We start from the raw sequence: 21,231 nt of genomic DNA on the forward strand, positions 1-21,231 counted from the left end.
CATGTGGAGCACTGAACTTATCAGAACAGGCAAGGGGGGATGTGATCTGGAACGTTCTATGTGTCAGGAAGGACTCAATCCATTTTAATGCATCACCACTAATACCATTTCTCCCAAGTGTGGCCAGGAGTTTATGTGAGATGGTGTCAAAAGCCGCACTCAAGTCTAGTAAAATGAGTGCGACTGTTTGACCCTCATCGAGGAGTTTCCTGACGTTTTCAGTTACTCCCAGCAAGGCGGTTTCGGTGGAAAATCCCGCTCTAAAACCCGACTGTGAAGGGTGAAGGAGGGCATTTTCCTCGGTGAAGAGTGAGGGCAGAATGAATGTGTCTTTCCAGGAGTTTGGAGAAGACTGGAAGCAAGGATATGGGTCGGTAATTAGCAAGTATTTCGGGGTTGGCTGAAGGTTTTTTTAAAAGTGGATTGATCATGGCGTGTTTCCAGAGAGAAGGAACTGTGGAGAGTTGAAGGGAGGAATTTAGAGTGTCGGCTATTATGGTCAGGGATGAAATATCAAGCTGTTTCAAGACACTAACGGGTAGTGGATCCCGAGGGGAACCCGATTTGATGGTTTTGAGGGAGGACTTAAGAGAGTCTACGGTAATGGGAGGCCAGTGATCTAAGATGTTTGTTTTGGCCAAGCTTAATGGGATGTCCTCTTGTGGGCCGTTCCCGGAGGTGTTTGAATTGATGTCGAAGATGATCCTGTCGATTTTTCCGATGAAAAAAGAGGCAAGGTCTTGGCATTGTTTTTTGTTTAGGGGGGGGGTTGTTGCGGTAGTTTGTGCACCTGCAAGATCTTTGACCGTGTTAAAGAGTGTTCTAGCCTTGTTGGGGGCTGTGTTTATGGTATTTGCTACATAAAGGGCACGGGCCTTAATGCACGCAGAGTGATACACATTTCTGGCTTTGTGATATATCGATTTTTTTTCTTGTGTATAGTCCTTCCGCCACTGTCTTTCAAGGGCTTTGCATTTTGATTTTTCGATTTTTAAGAGTTCACTAAACCAGGGGGCTGGGGGACGGTGGACGTTCCTTTTTGCCTGGGATGGAGGAAGACATCCGTCTACTGCATTTATCAGCCAGGAATGTGTTGCATCAGCAATACTTTCCCTATCCAAGGCTGGGGTAGGGGGTTTAGTGGCAAGAGTTTGATTTAATTTTCCAGCATCGAGTAGCTTCCAATTTCTCATGGAGGTGACAGGCCAGGCCCTATTGGTTTGATGGAGTACTGGCAGTGTTAGGCAGAAGTGAATGAGATAATGGTCTGACCAGCATATGGGACTGGTTTTAAGCCATTTTAATTCGGGAATATTTGAAAAGATGGGGTCTAGCAGGTGTCCTGCCTTATGAGTAGGTCCTGAATTGAGTAAATTTACATTTAATGCTGCTAGGTCATCTAGTAGGTTACTACATGCCAAATTAGTGGGATCATCAAGGTGTAGATTTAAATCGCCATTTAGAGTAAAATTTTTGGAGTCAAGGTGGAAAGGAGTAATAAAGCTTGCCAGGTTTGCTGCCCAGGTGTTGGCATTCCCGGGGGACCTATAGATTAGGAGTCCGGAGAACGTGAAGTTAGAGTTTAGGGTGATTTTGAAAAATGCCGCTTCACATTCAGGGATATTAACTGGCTCCAGACTACAAGTAAGTTCTTTACGGAAAATGATGGCGATACCTCCACCTATTTTACCCTCTCTATCTTTCCTCGCAATGGCATAGTCTAATGGAAGAGCAGTAGCTATATCCGGGCCCGCGCTTTCATGCAGCCATGTTTCTGTTAGGAATAGAACGCTAGGTTTACTGTCAAGTAAAAAGTTAAAAATGTCCAGTCTGTGCTGCGGTAGAGATCTGCAGTTTACGCTAAAGAAGGAGAAGTTGCAAGATGCATGTTTGGGCCGCTGGGACTGCGCTAGTTTGCAGCATCTTGGGTCAGGGTAGGGTTGAAAGTTGGTAAGGGTAAAATTGCATATAGGGCAAATGGTATTTATTGTCGGTATTAGTACGGTACAGCCACTATGTTTTGCAGGACGAAGGGCTCTTAATTGTTCGGAGTTCATACCTGTGGTTTGTCGGGCCGGAGGAGTATAGTTCCATGCCCCTTGCCCTGGCCTGGCCCGGACGGGCACAGACGGGCTGGTCTTAGGCTTGTTTTTGGCGCGGTCGCAGCGCGTATTCGCTGCGCTTCATAGAGGGCATCCGGCTTATGTAGAAGACTGGCTAGTCATCAGCTCCGCCTCTACACACTCGCTCGCCCAATCAGTGCCTGCCCCGGCCAGGAAGCCGGAAGAAGGTACCGCCCTGCACCCTCCACACAAACAAGCCTAGCACTTGCGGTGGACCGGGGCTACAGGGTCTACAAGTGCTTTAAAGGTAAGGATGAACAAAAGTATTAAAAATGTCAACACACGGTGCAATTAGTGAAATCAATTGGCGCGGTGCTTTTAAAAATAATGTAGCGCTCAGAACATCAAATCGTTTCTCAGCGCTGGTCAGCGGGGACAAGCTTTTAGTCTTTTAAAATTCCGCAGTGCAATTATCCATTCAATTACACAGCGTACTAGCATGTAGCACTTCAGCATACAGTTCGCACAGCGAATGTCATCAGGGAGAGCAAGAGTTTGTAATGGGCTTATGTAGAGGACGGGCTAGTCATCAGCTCCGCCTCTACACACTCGCTCGCCCAATCAGTGCCTGCCCCGGCCAGGAAGCCGGAAGAAGGTACCGCCCTGCACCCTCCACACAAACAAGCCTAGCGCTTGCGGTGGACCGGGGCTACAGGGTCTACAAGTGCTTTAAAGGTAAGGATGAACTAAAGTATTTAAAAAATCAACACACAGTGCAATTAGTGAAATCAATCGGCGCGGTGCTTTTTAAAAATAATGTCGCGCTCAGAACATCAAATCGTTTCTCAGCGCTGGTCAGCGGGCACAAGCTTTTAGTCTTTTAAAATTCAGCAGTGCAATTATCCATTCAATTACACAGCGTACTAGCATGTAGCACTTCAGCATACAGTTCGCACAGCGAATGTCATCAGCAGAGAGTTACGGAAGGCATTCGCCACTATCTCGACAATGGGGAAACAGTGGCACTCATTCTGTTAGATTTGAGTGCCGCGTCCGATACTATATCCCATACTGTACTCATCAATACACTGAGTTCACAGGGTATAGGCGGAGCGGCTTTGAACTGGATAAGAGCCTTCCTCTCAAACAGAACCTTTCAAGTTTTCTCTCAGAATGCCTGTTCGAAAGTCCACTCTTTTGCCCATGGTGTGCCACAAGGGTCCATTCTCAGCCCGCTGTTATTCAATCTCTAAGTAAGACCACTTGCTGAGTTGGCTGAGAAATCTGGACTGTCTATTTACTCTTATGCAGACGATTCACAAATCATGTTCTCGTTATCTGCTCATAACACTGCTACCACCTCTGTACTCAAAACAGGCCTAAATAACATAGCAGCTTGGATGCAATCTAATTTTTTTAATTGAATGGAGAGAAAACAGATACTGGCACTAGGAAAACAGAAAAATCTCTGCAGCCAGCAACATTGGCTGTGCAAAATGGGTTTTCTTCCATCTTCCTCATTGCAATTACACAACTTAAGTGTGCTAATTGATGAGACCCTCAGTATGCATTCCCAGTCAGTTAAAATCGCAGCCACTTGTTTTACCATCATCAAATGGCTGCGAAAAATCTGTTGGATGCTACCAGAAGCGACCAGAAAAACCGTAGTCAATGCCTTGATTACATCATGGCTGGACTACGGTAACGTGCTCTATGTGGGAGCAAACACATCTGTAATCCATAGATTACAGGTGGCACAAAATGCAGCAGTCAGGTTACTATGTAGAGTTCCTAAGACCTCATCTATTTTAACGCACCAACTTAAACTTCACTGGCTGAAAATTGAGAGCCGAGTAAAATTTAAGACACTCACCTATATACATAAAATTAAATCCGGTATGGCCCCTAGTTACCTTCTTGCTCTGGCTAAACCATATATCCGATCTCGTAATCTACGATCAGCCACGCAAGGAAGATTTGTCGTCCCCAAATTCAAACTGGCCTGGATGGGGGGAAAATCCTTTGCACATTTAGGGCCCGCACTCTGGAATTCACTCCCTGTCACGCTCCGAAATGAGACCACTTACATCACCTTCCGCAAGTCACTTAAAACCTGGTTGTTTGATAAATTAAATTATCTGGTTTCCTGCTGCCTCTACTATTCTGACTGCGCCGGGAAACCCTTTTGGGTAGCTGTCGCGCAATACAAATTCCAAAAACTAACTAACTAACAGTATGCCTTACAGCCCTAAGACATGGTGCACTATACTACCTGTGTAAGCATATCTGTATGAGCAAATGTACCCCTGTGCTAGTTAATTCTATTGCTGCCAGTACAAGTGATCAGGGAAGCCATTTTAAAAGCATGTGCTGGACACTGGTGAAAACAAGTTCCCCAGCTACATGATCAAACATCTCATATCAAATCCACACTGATGCCAATGTTGGATGTATTGATACATGTACATAGAGGGCATGTTAGAGGTGCCCTCTGAAAACCCACCAGTTACTGGTGTGCTGACACTGTTTTTCACTAGCCTGTCACCAGAGACGGTTTCTGCCCCTCATGGTTGAGGGCCTAAGCTCTCAGGAAGTCAGAAACAAGGGTTGCTTGGGCAAAGGGTGTTTACACCTCTTCCCACATGATAACCTGAGAATTAGCATTCTAAGGCAGGGGAGCTTCAAAGAGCCCACTCTCTTCGGTATGCGAATCTGGTTTCTCGCACAGGAGAGGAAGCTGACCCCCTTCGTCCAGAGCCCTTTGGCTCTTAGACAGGCAGGAAAATTAGATTGTCAATTAGGCGTGTCCACCGAATTAGCCATCTTGGTGATGGCAAACTTATGAACTCTGGGGCAGGGTTATGCCCACTTCCCACAAGAAGTGGTCATATAGGGGACGTAGTAACCCCAGGGGTAAGTTGGTCATTGGCTACTACCCTACACTCCCCTAAATTCAGTATTTATGTGAGCCATTGGCTCCAGGAAATCAGATCCTGCCAACCTGCAAGAAGAAGACTGTTGTGGAGAGTCGCAAAGAGCAAGAACAGAAGACCCAGCAACATCCTTGGTGCCAACCCTGCCGGCCTGCCTGCTGACATCGACAATTGCACCAAAAGACGACTTCTCCTTCAGCTGCTGAGTCCCCAGAGCCTGGTAGACATGCCAGCACTTTACCCAGGAACCAAGAACTCCAGTGGAACTGCTCCCATGTGATTACCAAAGAATGAGCTGTGAGACACCAAGACCGTGGAAATCCCATGCCGGAAAGCACCTCAGCACCCGAGTTGCCTAGCTTGAGATGAAGTAGGCCAACTGTGTCAACTTTGTCCAAAGACCCTCCTTACTCTGGTTTCCTCATTGTGGACTTCTTGATGCCAGCTGCAGCCTCCGTTTCAAGTCCTCCTCAACTGCGACAGCTATTGGTGACAAAGACCTGATGCCTAAGGACACCTCTTCACTCGTCGCCCCTGGTCCGTGGAGAAGAGGACCAAAGGTGTTCCCGCATCCCCAAGCATCGTGATGCCTGAGTCCCCTTGCTCCCTCAGCCCGACAGGCCTCCCAGTCCAAACCTGCAGCCTCTTTTCACAAAAACCTATCCCCATAGACTAACATTGGGCCCCCAATGCTGTATATCACCCCTGCGCCCGGCCTCCCTAGTGCCACTGGAGGTGAGTTGTTGATGCTGCCTTGGAGCTTGCCCCATACTCACCTTAAGTCCAGGAGATTAGTCTTGTAAGTCACTGTACTGTACCTGAATGCCATACTTATTTTTCCTACTATAGGATAACAGTGCAGCTTCTGAAAAGTGTTGACTTTTTACACGTAAAAGTATATCTCTTGCAAAACTTACTAACCTGAATGTATTGATTATGGTGCTTAAACATGTATAAAGATACGTGTTATTTTTTTTAATTGATGTGGATCTCCTTGAATTGTGTGCATCATTTATTGACTTTTGTGTGTATTTGCAGATGTCTAATACTCCTCTCTGATAAGCCTAAGGCTGCTCTACCACACTGCCCCTAGAGGAGCTTCTTAATATTGCTAGGTCAAGCCCTTTCAACTTGAATGGGAATATCTGGACTCTTTGCACAGTATATCTCTTTTTGATATACTATATAATGAGCCACCTTTCTACACCTGAACACTGGCATGGTTATGGTGGTGCTGTTGGACGTGTCAGAAGCTTTTGACAGCGTCTCCCATGCTATTCTGTTCTGCCGATTGTATGATGTGGGCATTTATGGCAAAGCGCTATATTTGCGTATGGATTTTCTGGAAAACCAGACACAGACGATCTCTTTGACGCCTTTAAGATGCCTACAAGGCCTGTTAACAAAAGGGTCCCGAAGGGCTCCTCTGTGAGCACCACATTATTCAGCATCTATGGGCCCCTCCCACACACCTCCTGTGCAAATTGTCAAATCATGTGGTTTTGAGGTTATACTCCTACGCTAATGACACCCAACTTGTCATCTCTTTTGGACATGACATTGATAAGGCCAGATCCCGATTTTCTGACTGCATTAAAAATATTGCAATCTGGATGACAAGCAGTTGTCTTCATTTTACCGTTGACAAGACTGAGATACTGGTATTTGAAAAGGCTCAGGAGCTCCTGTTCGCTGATTGGTGGCCGCTGAACTAGATCTGGCCCGTCCGTGAGGCAAGTAGTAAAAAAACCTCATCATAAAGATGGATCAGACACTATCTATGTAAGCTCAGGGTAGCGCCAGTTGTGGCACATGCTTTGCTACCATGCGCCTGTTGAGGAAAGCTTTTCCTAGGCTCCTGGCCGCTTGTAGGAGAACCCTAATCCAGGCATTCATTACGAGTCACCTGGACTATGGAAACTCATTGTTGATTGCGGCTAGTAACCCTCTGATGTCCAAGCTACATGTTGGGCGGAACGCAGCCGCCCGATGGGTTTGCAATCCTCCCTCAGGCTCCTATTTTGAATGCAAAGCATTGGGTACCCGTCAAAAAGCAGGCGGTCTTTAAGGAATGTTGTCTCACTAGCAAGGCACTAACCAGCAAAGCCCCAATTTTTCTGCGCAGAAGAATCTGCTATTATTGCCCCCTCAGACTACCTTGAACGAACACAAAACATTACTACAGATTCCTTGAATCGGCACCTCGAGATTCTTGGCAGATCTTTCTCGTATCTTGCCCCATTCCGTTGGAACAAACTTCCTTTGCAAATTCGTTCATGTACGTAGCTGGGCAATTTAAAAAAACTTCTGAAGATGCAGATTTTTTTAATGAATTCTGCTGACCTGGGATAGTGAAGCGCTGAGGTACACCTCAGGGTGTGAGTAGGTGCGCTATACAAGTGCCAATAGCATAATAACAATAACCTTGTGCTTGGGACCAATACAAGACTATGAAAACACAAAATTAGGCTGCCCCTAGAGTGCGTTCCTACAGAGTTAGAAAGAGATGTCAGTGCCAGTGGGGGCATCTCATAAAAAGTGACGAACTGGCCTAACACACCGCCGGGTGTCATGCTTCATCATCGGCTGTCCTCGCCCTCTAAAAACTTGATTTGATAGAGGGCGGGCATACACCTGGAGACAGGGATGCACTTCTAAAGCTAAGTGATGGCCGTGGGGGAAGTGATAAGTGACTTAAAAACCATTACATTTGTCCATAGATTATATTTATTTAGGGAACAAATGTACCGTGATTAAAAGAAGTGACCGGTGATGTGGGACATTATTCTCCCTTCACCGTTTTAAGTCTGGTCGACATGTTTCTGCATTCGTGTCCCCGAAAGGTACGCAAAAATCTCTACCGCTCAAACATGGCTTAAGCACCTAACCGCTCTAAATGTACAGCCTACCATCGTAGACTCAGCAAAATCTTTAGGCATAACACTCGACGCCAATCTCAACATGCAGCAGCACATCAGCAAGGCAACGAAAGGAGCGAACTTCCAAATCAATACCTTGAGAAAACTTAAACCCTTCCTTCCAGCCAAAGACTTCCAAACTGCAGTACAATCTATAGTCATCCCGCACATAGAATACGGTAGCACCGCCCTCTGCGGGCTCCCCCTAACTACAACGGCACCCCTAAGAGCGTCTCTTAACGCTGCAGCGAGACTCATCACTGGCTCAAAAAAGCACTCGCATATCTCCCCAGACCTTAAATCATTGAACTGGCTACCTTTTGAAGCCAGAATACATCTGAAAATAGCCTGCATGACACACAAGGCTTTACACATGAACTCACCCGCCTACCTCACTCAAAAGCTGACAATTTCTGGTGGCTCTAGAACTACTAGAAGCACAAACAATCTTCTGCTGAAGCCTCGAAGATTTCGGAAGGAAAAAACCTATAAACGCTCCTTCTCAGGAATGGCACCCAGGATCTGGAACTCACTCCCTCCTGAAACCAGGCTCATCTCCTCCAACAAACTTTTCAAGAAAGAAGTAAAAGCGATCCTCATGGCCAAATACACATGATCTATTATCCTGCATCTCAAGAATCCGCTCTGTACTACCTGCCTGACCCCTTGGACTATTTGTATTTCTTGTTTTATCGACTTATGTGATTGTATACGTTCCCTCTTTGTACATTTTTATACTGTCGACGCACCTGTCTGACTTTGCATACTGTACCTACACCACCTCAACTTTCCCTACTCTTGTACTTTTGATGCACCTGTGTGACTATACACCCTGTACTCATCTCCTACCTCAACTATGCCTATCTTCATGCTAAGTATTTTAAGATCGCTTAAACAAGTATATGCTCCTTATTTTTGTACTTTTATATTATTGGCACAACTGTTTGACTATGCACCTTGTACCTAATCTATGATAGAAGACACTACCTCACCTTTGACCTACCTCTTGTGACCTACCTATGTAACTATGCACCTTTTACCTATCTACCTCAACTACTACAGTCTATTAGTCTATGACCCCCTTGTCCTTGTAAAGCGCTCTGATATCTGCAAAGATCTTGTTCGCGCTATATAAAGCTCTCAAAATAAAAATAAATAAATAAATAAAAATAAGGATCAAAGGGAAGGTTACTACCCAAGGGCTCACCTTCTCACACCTAGTGTAAAAAGAGGGGGACCTTCCTCTAAAGTGGAGGGGGCTGTGAGCTTAAAGCTCCCCTCGTGGTGTAGTATCACTGCAAGTGACTCTGTAGGAAACAAACAAGGAAGCAAAAGGAGAGACATACAGACCAAAGCGTGTGAGTATGTACACAAATGGCACACTATACCATCCATACGGCGTCAAACCTATTGCGTGCGTGGTGTGGTCTTTATGAGACACGTGACAAGTAACCGTGTCATCTTTCAGTCAAAATAAAAGAAATAGTACCATATCAACTCGTACCCTAAATCCTATCCTACTTGCTCCATGGGAGAGTGGAGGTGGAAGGACCTACTTTGACTTTCTGGAAATGAGAAGTACATGGGGTCAGAAGTATTGGTCAGAAAAGCTGCCAACACACATTGTCCATTCAACATTGATTAACGGTTATCATTCCAGTGGGCTAGTGTCCAAACAATCTGTTCCCCAGAGGGTGAAAACACCCTTCCACTCTCACATTCACAACCAGTCATACACCCTCTTACTGTATGGCTCAAGTGCTTCCAGCCGTTCTTCCCAGAGGCATCCTCTCAGTTTCCCCGTCAATGGAAAGTGGTGAAGACCCAGGGGGTATATGTACTCTAGTTAAGTGGCCAATTAACTGGATAACGAGTGTTAATTGGGGGCGTGAGATATACTTCCTGTGTCCTTCTCGGGCGGCGCCTGGCCGTCTGGGGGGAGGCGTGTCTCTATCTGCCTGCACACGTCTATATTGAACATGAGGAGTTCTATCATTAGCCCTTCATCGCGTCTGTACATAACGCCTGTTGATGACGTCTCTTTAGGTTGCAGATGTCTATGGTGTAGGCAACGCACATGCGCCTGGGGAGAAGTGAAAGTCCGGCGCATGCTTGTTACCCTCACTTGTTACTGGCTACCACTCTGCTGTCAGTGTGCCGTAGTGCAATTATCGCGCTTGCGCAATACTGTGGGTGGAGGCATGTCTCTATCTGTCTGCGCGCGTCGATTCTGAACATGAGCAATCCTAAGCCCCGTGCCTCTAGTTCCCACCCTTAGAAAGCGCTGAGATTAGTGTGTGTGGACCAGTACAAGACTCCCAGATCAGCAACGACTGGGCCCAGATGAACCTGATTGACATATGTCATTGCATAGCTCTGTAGCTAAACATTGCAAGGTGTCGTGTTGTGATTGATTGACTTTAAAAGGAAGGTCTAATTTCTGCTCCTGAAGTCAATCATTTGGCAGATCTTGGTCCAAGAATAAGCATAAGTAATTCAAGCAAGAGTCTGTCCCTTTCCGGCCTTCTCGGTCTCGCTCCCGAAGTCCTGAAGAGCCAATTCAGAGGCTGGTCAATTTGCACCCGGAATTTCCAAGTCCTTCAGCGATGGTGCAGCAAGTAGAGGCCTTCAGAGAGGCCATGCTTTGTATTTTCAGCAGTGAGGACATGCAATGTATTTTCATCACGCTACCAGTTCCCTCTGGCGTGCCTTTGGATCTCAAAGATCCGCAGGGGCCTCTAGTCCCGTTTCTACTGGTAGATTTGTACTCAGTGTCTCTTGAACCCGCTTCAAGTTCTGCACCAGCTTCTGTGCTTTTGTGGTCCAAGTGCCAGTCCCTTTGACATTGAAGTTGACTCCACCTACTGCAGAGGAGACAGCGCAACCTTTAGTCGGTTCTGCCGCCAAGCCAAACGTCTCAGCCAAGGCCTTGTTCCAAACCCACCTAGGCCAGGCCGAGCCGACTCTCATTCCTTCTGCTTGTGTCACATGACTTCTACCATGCGGCCGTGCACGCCCTGCATCAACTTTTTGGATTGGATTCTGATGATAACCAATAATATGATAAGGGTGCCAAATTTGTCCCACAATATGAAGAGTTCAAGTGTTATGAAGAATGAATTACAGGATGCTAGTGAGATGGGTACCTCCCCAGACAACTGACTGGTATATCCCCCTGGCCCAGCTGTAGAAGAGATAGTTTTTTTTTTTCCAGCTGTGATGAGATGAGCAGCAGAAGTCCTTGACCTGCATCTCCTAGCCAGAGGTTAAAACTAATACCTGCGCAGAGTTCTTTCAGCCTTACCAGGCCCCTACCAAACTACTCCTGCCCGTTAATGAAGCCTTTGCAGACATTCTCTTGGGCAGATGTCCAAAATCATTGTAGGAAGCAGGCTCTTTATATAATGGACCAAAACAAGGTACACTGTGTGTCCAGGCAAACCCCAATTAGTTTACAGAGGGTAAAATAAAAAACCAAATGCTCGCTCTTTTGTCATAGTGCGGGCGAGCGGTTGGGCTTATCAGAGGATAATGCTAAGCCTTTGTTGTAATCACAGAGACAATAATTGAGACACACACTCCAGAATAAATACAAGACCAATTTAGAAAAATGTTGTATTTTTTATACATTTTAATTCCAAGAACTTCTTTATCAAGTAAGTACTTTTTAAAATATTGAATTGTGCAGGTAAGTTAACCAGTTACTTAAATGTGCCTTTATGCACAATGGTCCAAAGTACCACCAGCAGTTACTCCTTGCCTGCACTCGGGCATCTGGGTGCAGAAGTGCTGGTTGGGTTGGTAGCTGTGCACGCTATGTCGATAGAAAGAAGGGTGTCCACCTGAAAACAGGCTGCAGTGGGGTACATTGGTACTAGTCCGGGAGCTCCCAATGGGAGGCTCGGGTCACAAAGGTCTTGGGGACAAGGGGGGCACAGCAGATTCGTTGGTACCCAGGCTGGGGCGCGCAGGTGCAAAGTAGAAAGGTCTGCTGGGCTCTGTGCAGCCTAGAGCCTTGTGGGCGTAGGTCTCACCGGTTGGTGGATAATCAGGACAGCTGGACCCCTCTGGAAGTGGGTATCTGTGGTGCTGATATCCCTCGACAGCTGCTTTGTCTTATAGTAGTTGGAGTCCTGACTGCACTCTCACAATCTTGGCTTGCTGCAAGGGGTCAGGTGCCCCAGTTATTGGTCCTGTGCAGCTCTGGTTAATCCTGGTGTTCTCTCATTTGGTGGGGGGGGGGGGCAGATCTTACCTTCAGGAGTACAAGGTCCTCTTCCTGTGGAGCTGCTGCGTCTGGCTGGGGAGTGGTAGCTCGGTAGGCCGGACTTTACATTTCGGAACCTGCGGCCGCAGGGGAGTAGCTTCTCTACCGCAAGGGAGATTTGCTGGTAATCTGTGAAGTGCTGGCAGCCACAGGGATTCTTGGCGGCAGCAGTTCAGTTGCAGGATGAGTCGCTGGGTTGCGATTGTCAAGACTTAGTGCGGCAGGCAGGGTTTGGCGCCAAAAGTCAACAGTGCTCTTCAGTTCTCGCCTTTTCTTGCACTTCTCTGTGTCCTCGTCTTATTGGTCCGTCTAACCTTTTTCCGAGTGTCAGGGGTGCCACCTAAATACTCAATTTTGGGGTGTCAAGGTGTTAGGGGTTCGGTAGGTGTAGGGGTGGAAGGGACTGAGTCAGACACCTGAAATAGGGATTTCAATGAAGGTTTTATTTTGAGATAGGCTTTACGCCTTCTACTTGATACCCGCAGTCGGGTAAACTCGTCCGGTTCCGTTTTGACCCCTCTTGGGAACACCGGCCGGTCCAGGGTGTTTCGGTCCCTCCAGCTGTGGGAGCCCGCCAGTCCTCAAGTTCTCGGGGTCACGTAGAGGTTGGGGTCTCTCCCTCTCTCTCTCTCGGTGCAGGGAGGCGAAGAGAAAACAACAAGAAAAGGGGTTTTAGTCCATTGTTCGTCCCACTTCAATACAGGGGCCAGGGGAGTGAAGGACACCTAGTGCTTTTGTGCAGTCGTAACACCATCCGCTCCTGTGCTGTAAGTGCGCGTGAGGGATGGGGGAGGTTCTGGAGACTGGAGATTATGTACACGGGTCTATTCACACATACGAACTGCCACTTCGAGAGACCCAGCCCGCCACTTTGCCCCGTACCTTTGTGAGCCACGTTCCTCCCGTGGGACCGTGGCGGGGCGCTTCGCAGAACCGGTGGCCTCCTGGCTTGTCGTCAGCTGCTGGGCTCGTCCAACTTGCTTCTCCGTCTTCTTTCGTCTCGCTCTCCACATTCAGGTCTCTCACGCCTTCTCCTCGGGAAACGCCGTCCGTCGTCTTCCGGGTCGCGTCTCCTTTTGATTCTGTGGCGCACCAGGGGGGCGGAGGCTCGTTCTCCTCGCTGTCAAACTTAAAGGAGCCGCATGCTGCAGGGTCTTCTTCCCAGTTTCTCCACTGGGCGCTAGCGTCACTCAGGGACCATGCCTCCGGCCAGGAGGTAGACTGCAGTATGGAAACAGAAAGGGGAGTGAGGGGGGGGAACAGCCGACCACCAGTCCATGCCCGCCTCGGGGTCTACGTCGGAGTCAACACCCTGGAGACCCGCCCCGTGACACAAGGGGAGTGACCGGTAGTAGCCAATGGTCTACTTACCTTTAGGATGTCTCCACCCTCTATAAAGCCACTTCCTGTGGGTATAACTCCCCCCCCAAGAGACTAAATCAGCTAAAACTAAGATGGTGGGATTCTAAAAGTTGTGTCCACATCAGGTAGCCCACCTTAGGGCTGGTACTAGCCTGAGAGGGGGACATGCCCCTCTAGGGGCAACCAAGGCAGTAACAAGACGTTTACAGCTAGTACAAAATGCTGCTGCGAGACTGCTATGTAAATGTCGCAGTACTGATCACATTTCCGGACACCTCTGTGACTTACATTGGCTCAGGGTGGTGAGTCGAGTCAAGTTTAAAACCCTGAGCTACATGTATAAAATAAAATGGGGTACTGCCCCTCGCTACCTGCAATCCCTTGTTCACACCTACGTTCCTACACGCTGCCTCCTATCTTCATCCCAAGGTTATTTCAGCGTGCCTAAATTCAGACTCTCTAAAATGGGTGGTAGGTCCTTCTCTCTTCTAGGCCCTAAGCTATGGAATTCTCTCCCCTTGAACATCCGGACAGAAACCAGCTATGTCCGATTTCGCAGAGCCATCAAGACCTGGCTGTTCAATCAATAAAGTTTCCAGTACTTTGGCAACTTCGGTCCTCAAGCACACTGCCTTATCTAGCGCCGGGAAACCCTTTTTGGGTAGCTGTCGCGCTCTACAAGCTTAACAAACAAATAAATGCCTCCTGGCTAACTAATTTTCCTACGTGGCGCCCCTTCAAATGAAGTAAGTGCCCGTATTTCCACAGGTACAGCAATTAATTACAATACTCCAATGGTGATGAATCTATTGACGTAATTTTCTGCACTCGATCTGGCTAAATACTCTAAACTTATTTCCTTACATGGCGCCGATGACCGCGGGAGGTCGCAAAAAACCTATATACCTACCTGGAATGCTAACATTGATTACATCTCATTTTTGGCAGGATTACTTCATAGGGAGACACCAATCCCCCCCCCCCCCCCCCCCCCCCGAGTCCATGGAGCAAGAATTCTCCGACTAAAAAATAACAAATTACTTAACCTTGTGTATACATGGAGCGTGTTATCGATTTTACTCTGCTAAATGTGGTGATTGAATGTTGATGTTAGTTTAATAGACACGTACACTGCGCGTCAGATAAGCATGCCTCTGATTCCATTTAGGCACAATCCCGCTTACCTGTGAAGACTACCAAGCATGTTTTTTAATATTTCTAGGCACGATGTCTGGAAAGACTGCACGCGCCATTATGGAGCACAACAACAGTGGACATAGATTAATACCAACCTCTCTCAAGAGTGAGGGGGGCTTTTGCTTTCTAACGCAATTTTTATTTTACCATTTCAGGTATACAATGTGACATTAGGAACGTATGTATCATCAGCGCATGCTTTATTAGTAGCAGCGTTCACTTTATTCATTATTTTTCTATACTTCAAAATTGTTTATTTCCTATTTAGGAACGTTAGGAGTGGCAAACACAGGGCTGGTCCCTGTGTGGTCCTGAGGAACAGCTTGGGGTAGCTCGAAACATGTTGATCTCACACTGTGGTCCAACTCATTATAGGTAGGTTCCTCAGTGCAACCCCCTTTTTAGACATACCAACCTAGGAGCTAGAATTACATTTGTTAAGGCCCACTAGCAAGGTAGTTTTAATCACTTTCCACCACTCCCCCACAACTTGCACTACACATAGTCTAACTACAAGTGCTCCTATGTAACCATCAGTCTTTAAGCTAGGTCTCTAAACCCAACACCTTGGGTTTTCTTTTGAAACTACGTACCAGGAGGACGACCTAGGTTGTTTACTCCTCCAACTCCCCCAAACTTGTACTCTAACTCATTTTCCTGCCTGTCCTGATGCCAAATGGGCCAGGGGGCAAGGGGTGGCATTTCCCCTGTCTAGGGAAGCCTTGGGTTGCATATCAAAAGCGGCAGAGGCCAGCAGGGGTACCACTTACGAGGGAGGCTAAAGGTATTGTCAATTGGGCAACCAATGGTACAGTTTTAGGGAGAAAGATCTGGCACTGGGAACCTGGATAGTTGGAACTCAGTGCACTTCTGTCAAATTTACATCAGATACCAGGCATAAAGTGGGGTTGACCATGTCAAAAAGGGGCACTTCCCTATTGTCATGATCTGACCGCCCTGGTCGCCACTGATCAGCTACAATAGACCCTGAATTTTTCAGGCTTCATCTTATGCTGAAGAGGTTGGTGGTTCAGGCTTCCACGGTAGAGTTAAACTTAACCCCTTCCCTACAACCCCACCTGACAGTGGATCAAAATAGATGGAAGCCTTTGGCAAACACATGTTTCCTTCTGTCAACTTTGCCTTATAATCTGTGAATGCCAGCTGCCTTCTTAGCAACAACAGCCATCCTTTATGGGACATGGTCGGTCAGGTCTTACAGATTGCCCCAGAAGATATGCAAGTGTCTTTAGTCCAAAGTATACAGGGTGGAAGGGATGCAGCTAAATGTCCTTAGCAATCTGCCTGGACACGACTTGGGCCAGGCTGTAGAGCTTTGGTACCACCCTTGGATGAGGTCCAGGGGTTTCTTTGGGGATGTTTAGATATCCTTAATGACTACCATTTAATAGCACGTGCATCTCTAGTGAGAAAGCAGATTCAACCCTAGAGTGATTCAAAGAGTTTCAGGGATCCACCAGGGGCTTCCAGTACCATCCAAGCCAGATCCGTTCACTTGCACATCAACCCTTCTAAGTGCTTTTGGGGTCATGGCTCCCAGAGACCACTCCTAGGCCACCAGGGAAACGTGCAGCTCAGTGCCCCCACCCCTCCACTACTCGCAACTTTAAACCACTTTAGGGTGTCCTTTTGGGTACACAGCCACCCCGTAGAAGTCAGAATTTGCCATTTTTCCACAAGGGTAGCAAGCTAATATATCCAACAGATGTGCCCTCCTAATTATTCAACTGTTCTATGCCCTCCCATTTCTTTGTTCTCTGCCACACTTTCCACCTCTATCAGGTGGCTGATTGAGGACTGCTTGTCTGTTTTGCAGCAGGAGGTGCACTCCCTCTTCAACAAAGGATTGAGAGAATTCCAGACTTGGAAGTAGGAACAAGGTGTTAGTCCTGCTACTTCCTTATGTCAAGAAAGGACTGAGGCCTCTGTTCTTTCTTAGACCTCTGCCATCTGAATGCCTTTCTGCAGCAGGACCGGTTCAGGATAATAGCATTGGTCCAGTTTTTGTTGTAGCGTTAGAGCTGTAGGCCTTGCCATCCATCCTCTAACCAAGCTGTCGCTAAGGGGGTCTTCTGTCTCCGTAGCAGAGCAGGGTCTAGCACCCAGGTCTGTACTACCTACACCTCCATGCATGGAGTTTGAACTGTGGCAGTAGATTCCATTTGATCTTCCTCTTGGTGTAATTAATGTAATATTGGAAGGTAGGCTCCCTTCTACAAAAGTCGGTGTACACCCGCCACGGGGACAGGGTTGTGGCTTCGACCTTTAATCTGCCAAACTGTCAAACACTTTATTATTTGTTTTATTGTAGGCCTAGCAACGACTTGCAGTGTTAAAGGCCATTTGTCTGCTCTTTTGGCTTTTTTTTTTTACAGTTGCCGGTTCAGCTTTCTCTGTTCAAACCACTTGTTGTATTGAGGCTTCTTAAAGATTTAAATCATATGTTCCTCCCAAAGTCCTTAGTGATGCCACAGTATTACTTGAATCTGGTTCTCAAATTTTTAATGTGCACCACTTTTGAGCCAATGCAGTTGCCCACTACACCGTTTGAGCCTGAAAATTTTTTTTTTTTGGTAGTGATAAGTGCAGCTTGTCGCATAAGGGAGTTGCGGAAACGTTTGGTTCCGCTGCTTTATTTAGCCTTTTTCCAAGATATGCTGTTGCTGAGTTCTCGAGCTGCATTCTTACTGCTAGTAGTAGTAGAGATGCCTTTTCATGTTGGACAAGGTATCTCCATCCGGGCTTTCTTTGCCCTGCCTCTTCCCCTCAATAGAGGAAGAGAGACTCCATCGTTTGAATCCCAAAAGAGCCCTCAGCGTTTAAGCTTCACCTGCACACCACTTGCGCTGTGCTTGCGAAATCTCTTGTAAAGAAAAAAAAATAAACTTAAAAAAGGGATTAAAGCCCAGCCATTACTAACCATTTGTTGGGTTCCACTTCACTCTAGTTTCCTTGCTTCCTCTTTGTCTGTGCCTCCTCCTCACCTCTGGCTACTTCCAAGGCTTCAGTTTTCATCCATTCCACTGAGCTTGGACCAAGTACTGCGTCCTGCAGCCATTGTCCTTCCAAAGGCCGCAGGCTCTAACATGTACTCCAATGTTTTTTTTTTTTACTCCACTGCAGTCCCTCTCCTTCATATATACTCTAGAAGAGTGCATGTGTCTGCTGTTTCCCCTCCCCTGCGTTGCTTGTCGCCCTGCCCTCCTCCCACTGTCCGTTGTTGGTGCTTCCTTCCTTGTGTGGTTTGTGCCCCATTGATTGTCCTCGGTGCTATGTCTCAGCGTATGTGAGGCTGAGTCTGCCTCTGTCTCTTTCTGTCCCACACCCACCTCCGGCTTGTGTTTGCTCTCATTGTTTTCCCTTGCCCTCCAAAGAAAGCTGCCAGATCCTGACACCTTACTTTCAGTGCCTGCTTGCCTGGTCTGCAGTAGGACCTGCAAGGGTGGATACATTCCTGCAGTGCGTGCTTCCTGGGGCTGCCCAGCCAGTCTGAGGCACATTTGGTATGCACAATGCTGTCCTTCGAACTGTGACAGAGTTTTGAGGAGGAGTGCTGCGAGGCGGGTCTAGTAGCTGCTCTTGGGTCACTCACTCTCCCTCCTGCACAGACCTCTTCCGAGCTAACGGAGCCTGCTCCACGCCCTCACCCATGCTTAAGACCACAGGTCGGCACAGCACCACCTGGACCTATATGGCAGGGCAGAGAGCATCAGGCACATTGGCAGCATAGTGGCTAGGGCAAAGCACTGGTAGTACGGAAGAAGTACCGAGCACACACTGCTGCCGCTACAGTTCTCCCTATGGATATTTCAGGGAAGCATTGCAGGGACGTGAAAAACACCTTAGTGTGTCACAGCCAGAGCAGTATTGAGCCCACCACCATGGCATTGCGCTGCCCATTCATGTACACCATGGCACTGCTTATAATGTGATGTTTCTGACTAAAGTACAGTGTGCATTACCAAGCACAGTGTATGCAGAAGTACTCTATGTCCTGCATGACAGCCCCGTGAACTGGTCTGCTTGAGTGTTGCATTTCTGGAGTGATAAAAGCAAATGGGATATTCCTGATATTATGTTTGTTACTGCCTTCCCCAGCCCAATGGGCCTTTCATATGCACTCGCCTCTCTGAATCCCTTGTCCAACCTCCCTTAACCCTCACTTCCTGCCCGTTCCCCACACGGCAGCAGTCCAAGTGTGAAGCGCCTATCTGTGTTTGCACAGCTCATGGGCGCAGCACCTATCTCTCTGATCATTACATGCACGGTCTTCTAATCTATCGGGAGGGAGGAAGTGGAATTTAAAACCAGTTCCTCTGCGATCTCCAGGTGACAGAGGGCTCATTGTAAGACTTGCCTGCAAGAAAACCAAGCTCTTGGATTTTGGGACCCACTGTTTGTGGGGACAGTTGGGGTTGAGGCATTTTCCATGTTCAGTAGAAAGACAGACGGGTTTGTACAGATCTTGAGCTCTCCGAGCCTTGCTGAGCTGCTTGTATCTCCAACTGTGAATGAATCATGAAGTGCGTGTGTCTCAAACAACATGCACACACTTGTTGCAGACACTTTAAGTGCTCATGTACATGTCTACTCATGCAGGACGTGTTTGCAAGGATTTATTATTGTATATGTCACACTCACACACTTCCATCCATCCATCCATCCCTGAACCTCTACTTCTTTGAGGGAGACTGCATTGCCACAGATCTTGAATAGGCAAAACCTATTGGCTTCCTAGTAGTTTTGTATGTTTGTTTGTAGTATAGATGAATATTTATCTTGACATTCTGCACACTGTATGTTTTTATTTAACTGCATATTGTTTGGTACTTGAACCTTGCAATGCTTTTTTTAAAATATGTATATATATATATGTATTTAGAGAGACCGGTCTCCACTCAGAGTAAGCCCCAGTGATGTCCGCCAGAAATGTGGATTCTGTCATGCAGGCGAAGAGGAAAATGAAGTCCGGGGCAAGCTCCACATATTTAATGCAAAAAAAGCAGCAGCCCATTACAAGTGCATGGTAAGGCAAGTTGTTTCCCTCCAGCATTGAGTATATTTAGCCAATATTGTCTAGTCCTTACATGAAAATGAGTTGTGGTGGTACTTTAAACTAGTCTCATACATTAGTTTAGTCCTATTACCGCAGAGGTCCCTTTTAAAGTATCAAAGTCTCAAATTATTTCATTGATGTTAATGCCATGGGTGTGTATTATTATTGTCCAGATATATATGTTTTTGGGTTGCATTCTCTAATATGCCCTTAACATCATAGGTGTTTGTCGGAACCTGTTCAGCCTGGAGACAAGGCACAAAGGGGCTTTTTGATATAATGCACAAAGTGTAAGACAGTACTGAATTAATAGCCTAAATGAATTGATATTAAGATTTTTATCTGATGCTACTGTTGATGGATTATGCTCAGTAGCTATTGCATGATCAGTATCCATTATTTCCAGCAGACATTGTTAGTTAAAATCTTAGAGGTAGACCAAAAGGCCCTGGGATGGGATCACAAAACATTCTTGTCTTGTACTATTTCATGCCCTTGGTGGTTGTAGGAAGCTGGATTTGTTTGTAGTGTACCAAAATTAGGTACACTATGTAGAAATTCCAGACAACCCTTATTGACGTACAGGGCTTAAGTTCATAATTCCAATTGCTCTCTTTTGTGGTTGTGTGGGCGAGTAGTTTAGGCTTATTAGAGGCGTAATGTTAAGCATTTGTTGAACAAACTGAGTCAATTAAAGAAGAAACTCTAGTCCAATTTAGAAAAATCGCAGATATTTTCATACAATTTTCAACACAAAGAACTTTGTAATCGGGTAAGTACTTTTTTAGTTATCAACTTTTACAGTAAAGCAAAAATGTCACACAAATGCGTCTTTACATGGTAATGCTTTCCTATGGAGAAAGAAACACATACTGCATACAGATACTCGCAATCTTATTTCAGGGGTCCCCTTTTGGACTTGCGAGTAGGGGGGAGTCTAGGGCCCAAGAATCACCAGCAGTTCGGGTTTACCTGCCCTGTAGTGTCAGGGTGCAGAGGTGCTGGATTGGTTGGTAGCCTTGCACACTGCACCATTAGCAAGGAGCGCGGGGCACCTAAAAACAGGCTGCAGAGGGGGCCAAGTCTGGGAGCTCCCAATGTTGGGGGGGAGAGGGGGAGCGGTGGGAGTGGTGGCTCAGTTCGTGAGGGTCTTGGGAGCAGGGGGGGGGGGGCAGTGTCGCTATTCATCGACTCCGGCCGGGGAGCTCAGGCATAGAGGGTTTTGGCTGTCTGGTCCCTTGAGTCAAAGGTGCTCATGGCTCTTTGTCAGACCAACAAAGGGGGAGGAAAAAAGTCAATAGGCCCACTCTCGGGGTCTGACTCATCGGTTCCATTGTCCCCCGGCAGGCAGGTCGGTCTTTGCGGCAGTGGTGTCTGACCAGACATACTACAAGCCTTGGTTGCGAAAAATGCT

The 21,231-nt window shown here is 47.0% G+C and overlaps 1 protein-coding gene across 7 annotated transcripts in view; it reads left to right on the forward strand.

Moving 5' to 3' along the window:
• The window catches only part of PHF6 (PHD finger protein 6), a 467,171-nt gene that overhangs the window by 181,501 nt on the left and 264,439 nt on the right, over nucleotides 1–21,231 (forward strand). For all 7 annotated transcript variants that reach the window (XR_013610659.1, XM_078688560.1, XM_078688565.1 and 4 more), the window contains exon 8: nucleotides 19,644–19,787. Coding sequence is in view for 6 of the 7 variants with exons in the window: in XM_078688560.1 (XP_078544686.1) it covers nucleotides 19,644–19,787 (144 nt within the window). In the remaining variant the exon portion in view is untranslated. The remainder of the gene's footprint in view (nucleotides 1–19,643; nucleotides 19,788–21,231) is intronic.

Source organism: Lissotriton helveticus, chromosome 4_1 (assembly GCF_964261635.1).
Source record: "Lissotriton helveticus chromosome 4_1, aLisHel1.1, whole genome shotgun sequence".
NCBI classification, from domain to species: domain Eukaryota; kingdom Metazoa; phylum Chordata; class Amphibia; order Caudata; family Salamandridae; genus Lissotriton; species Lissotriton helveticus.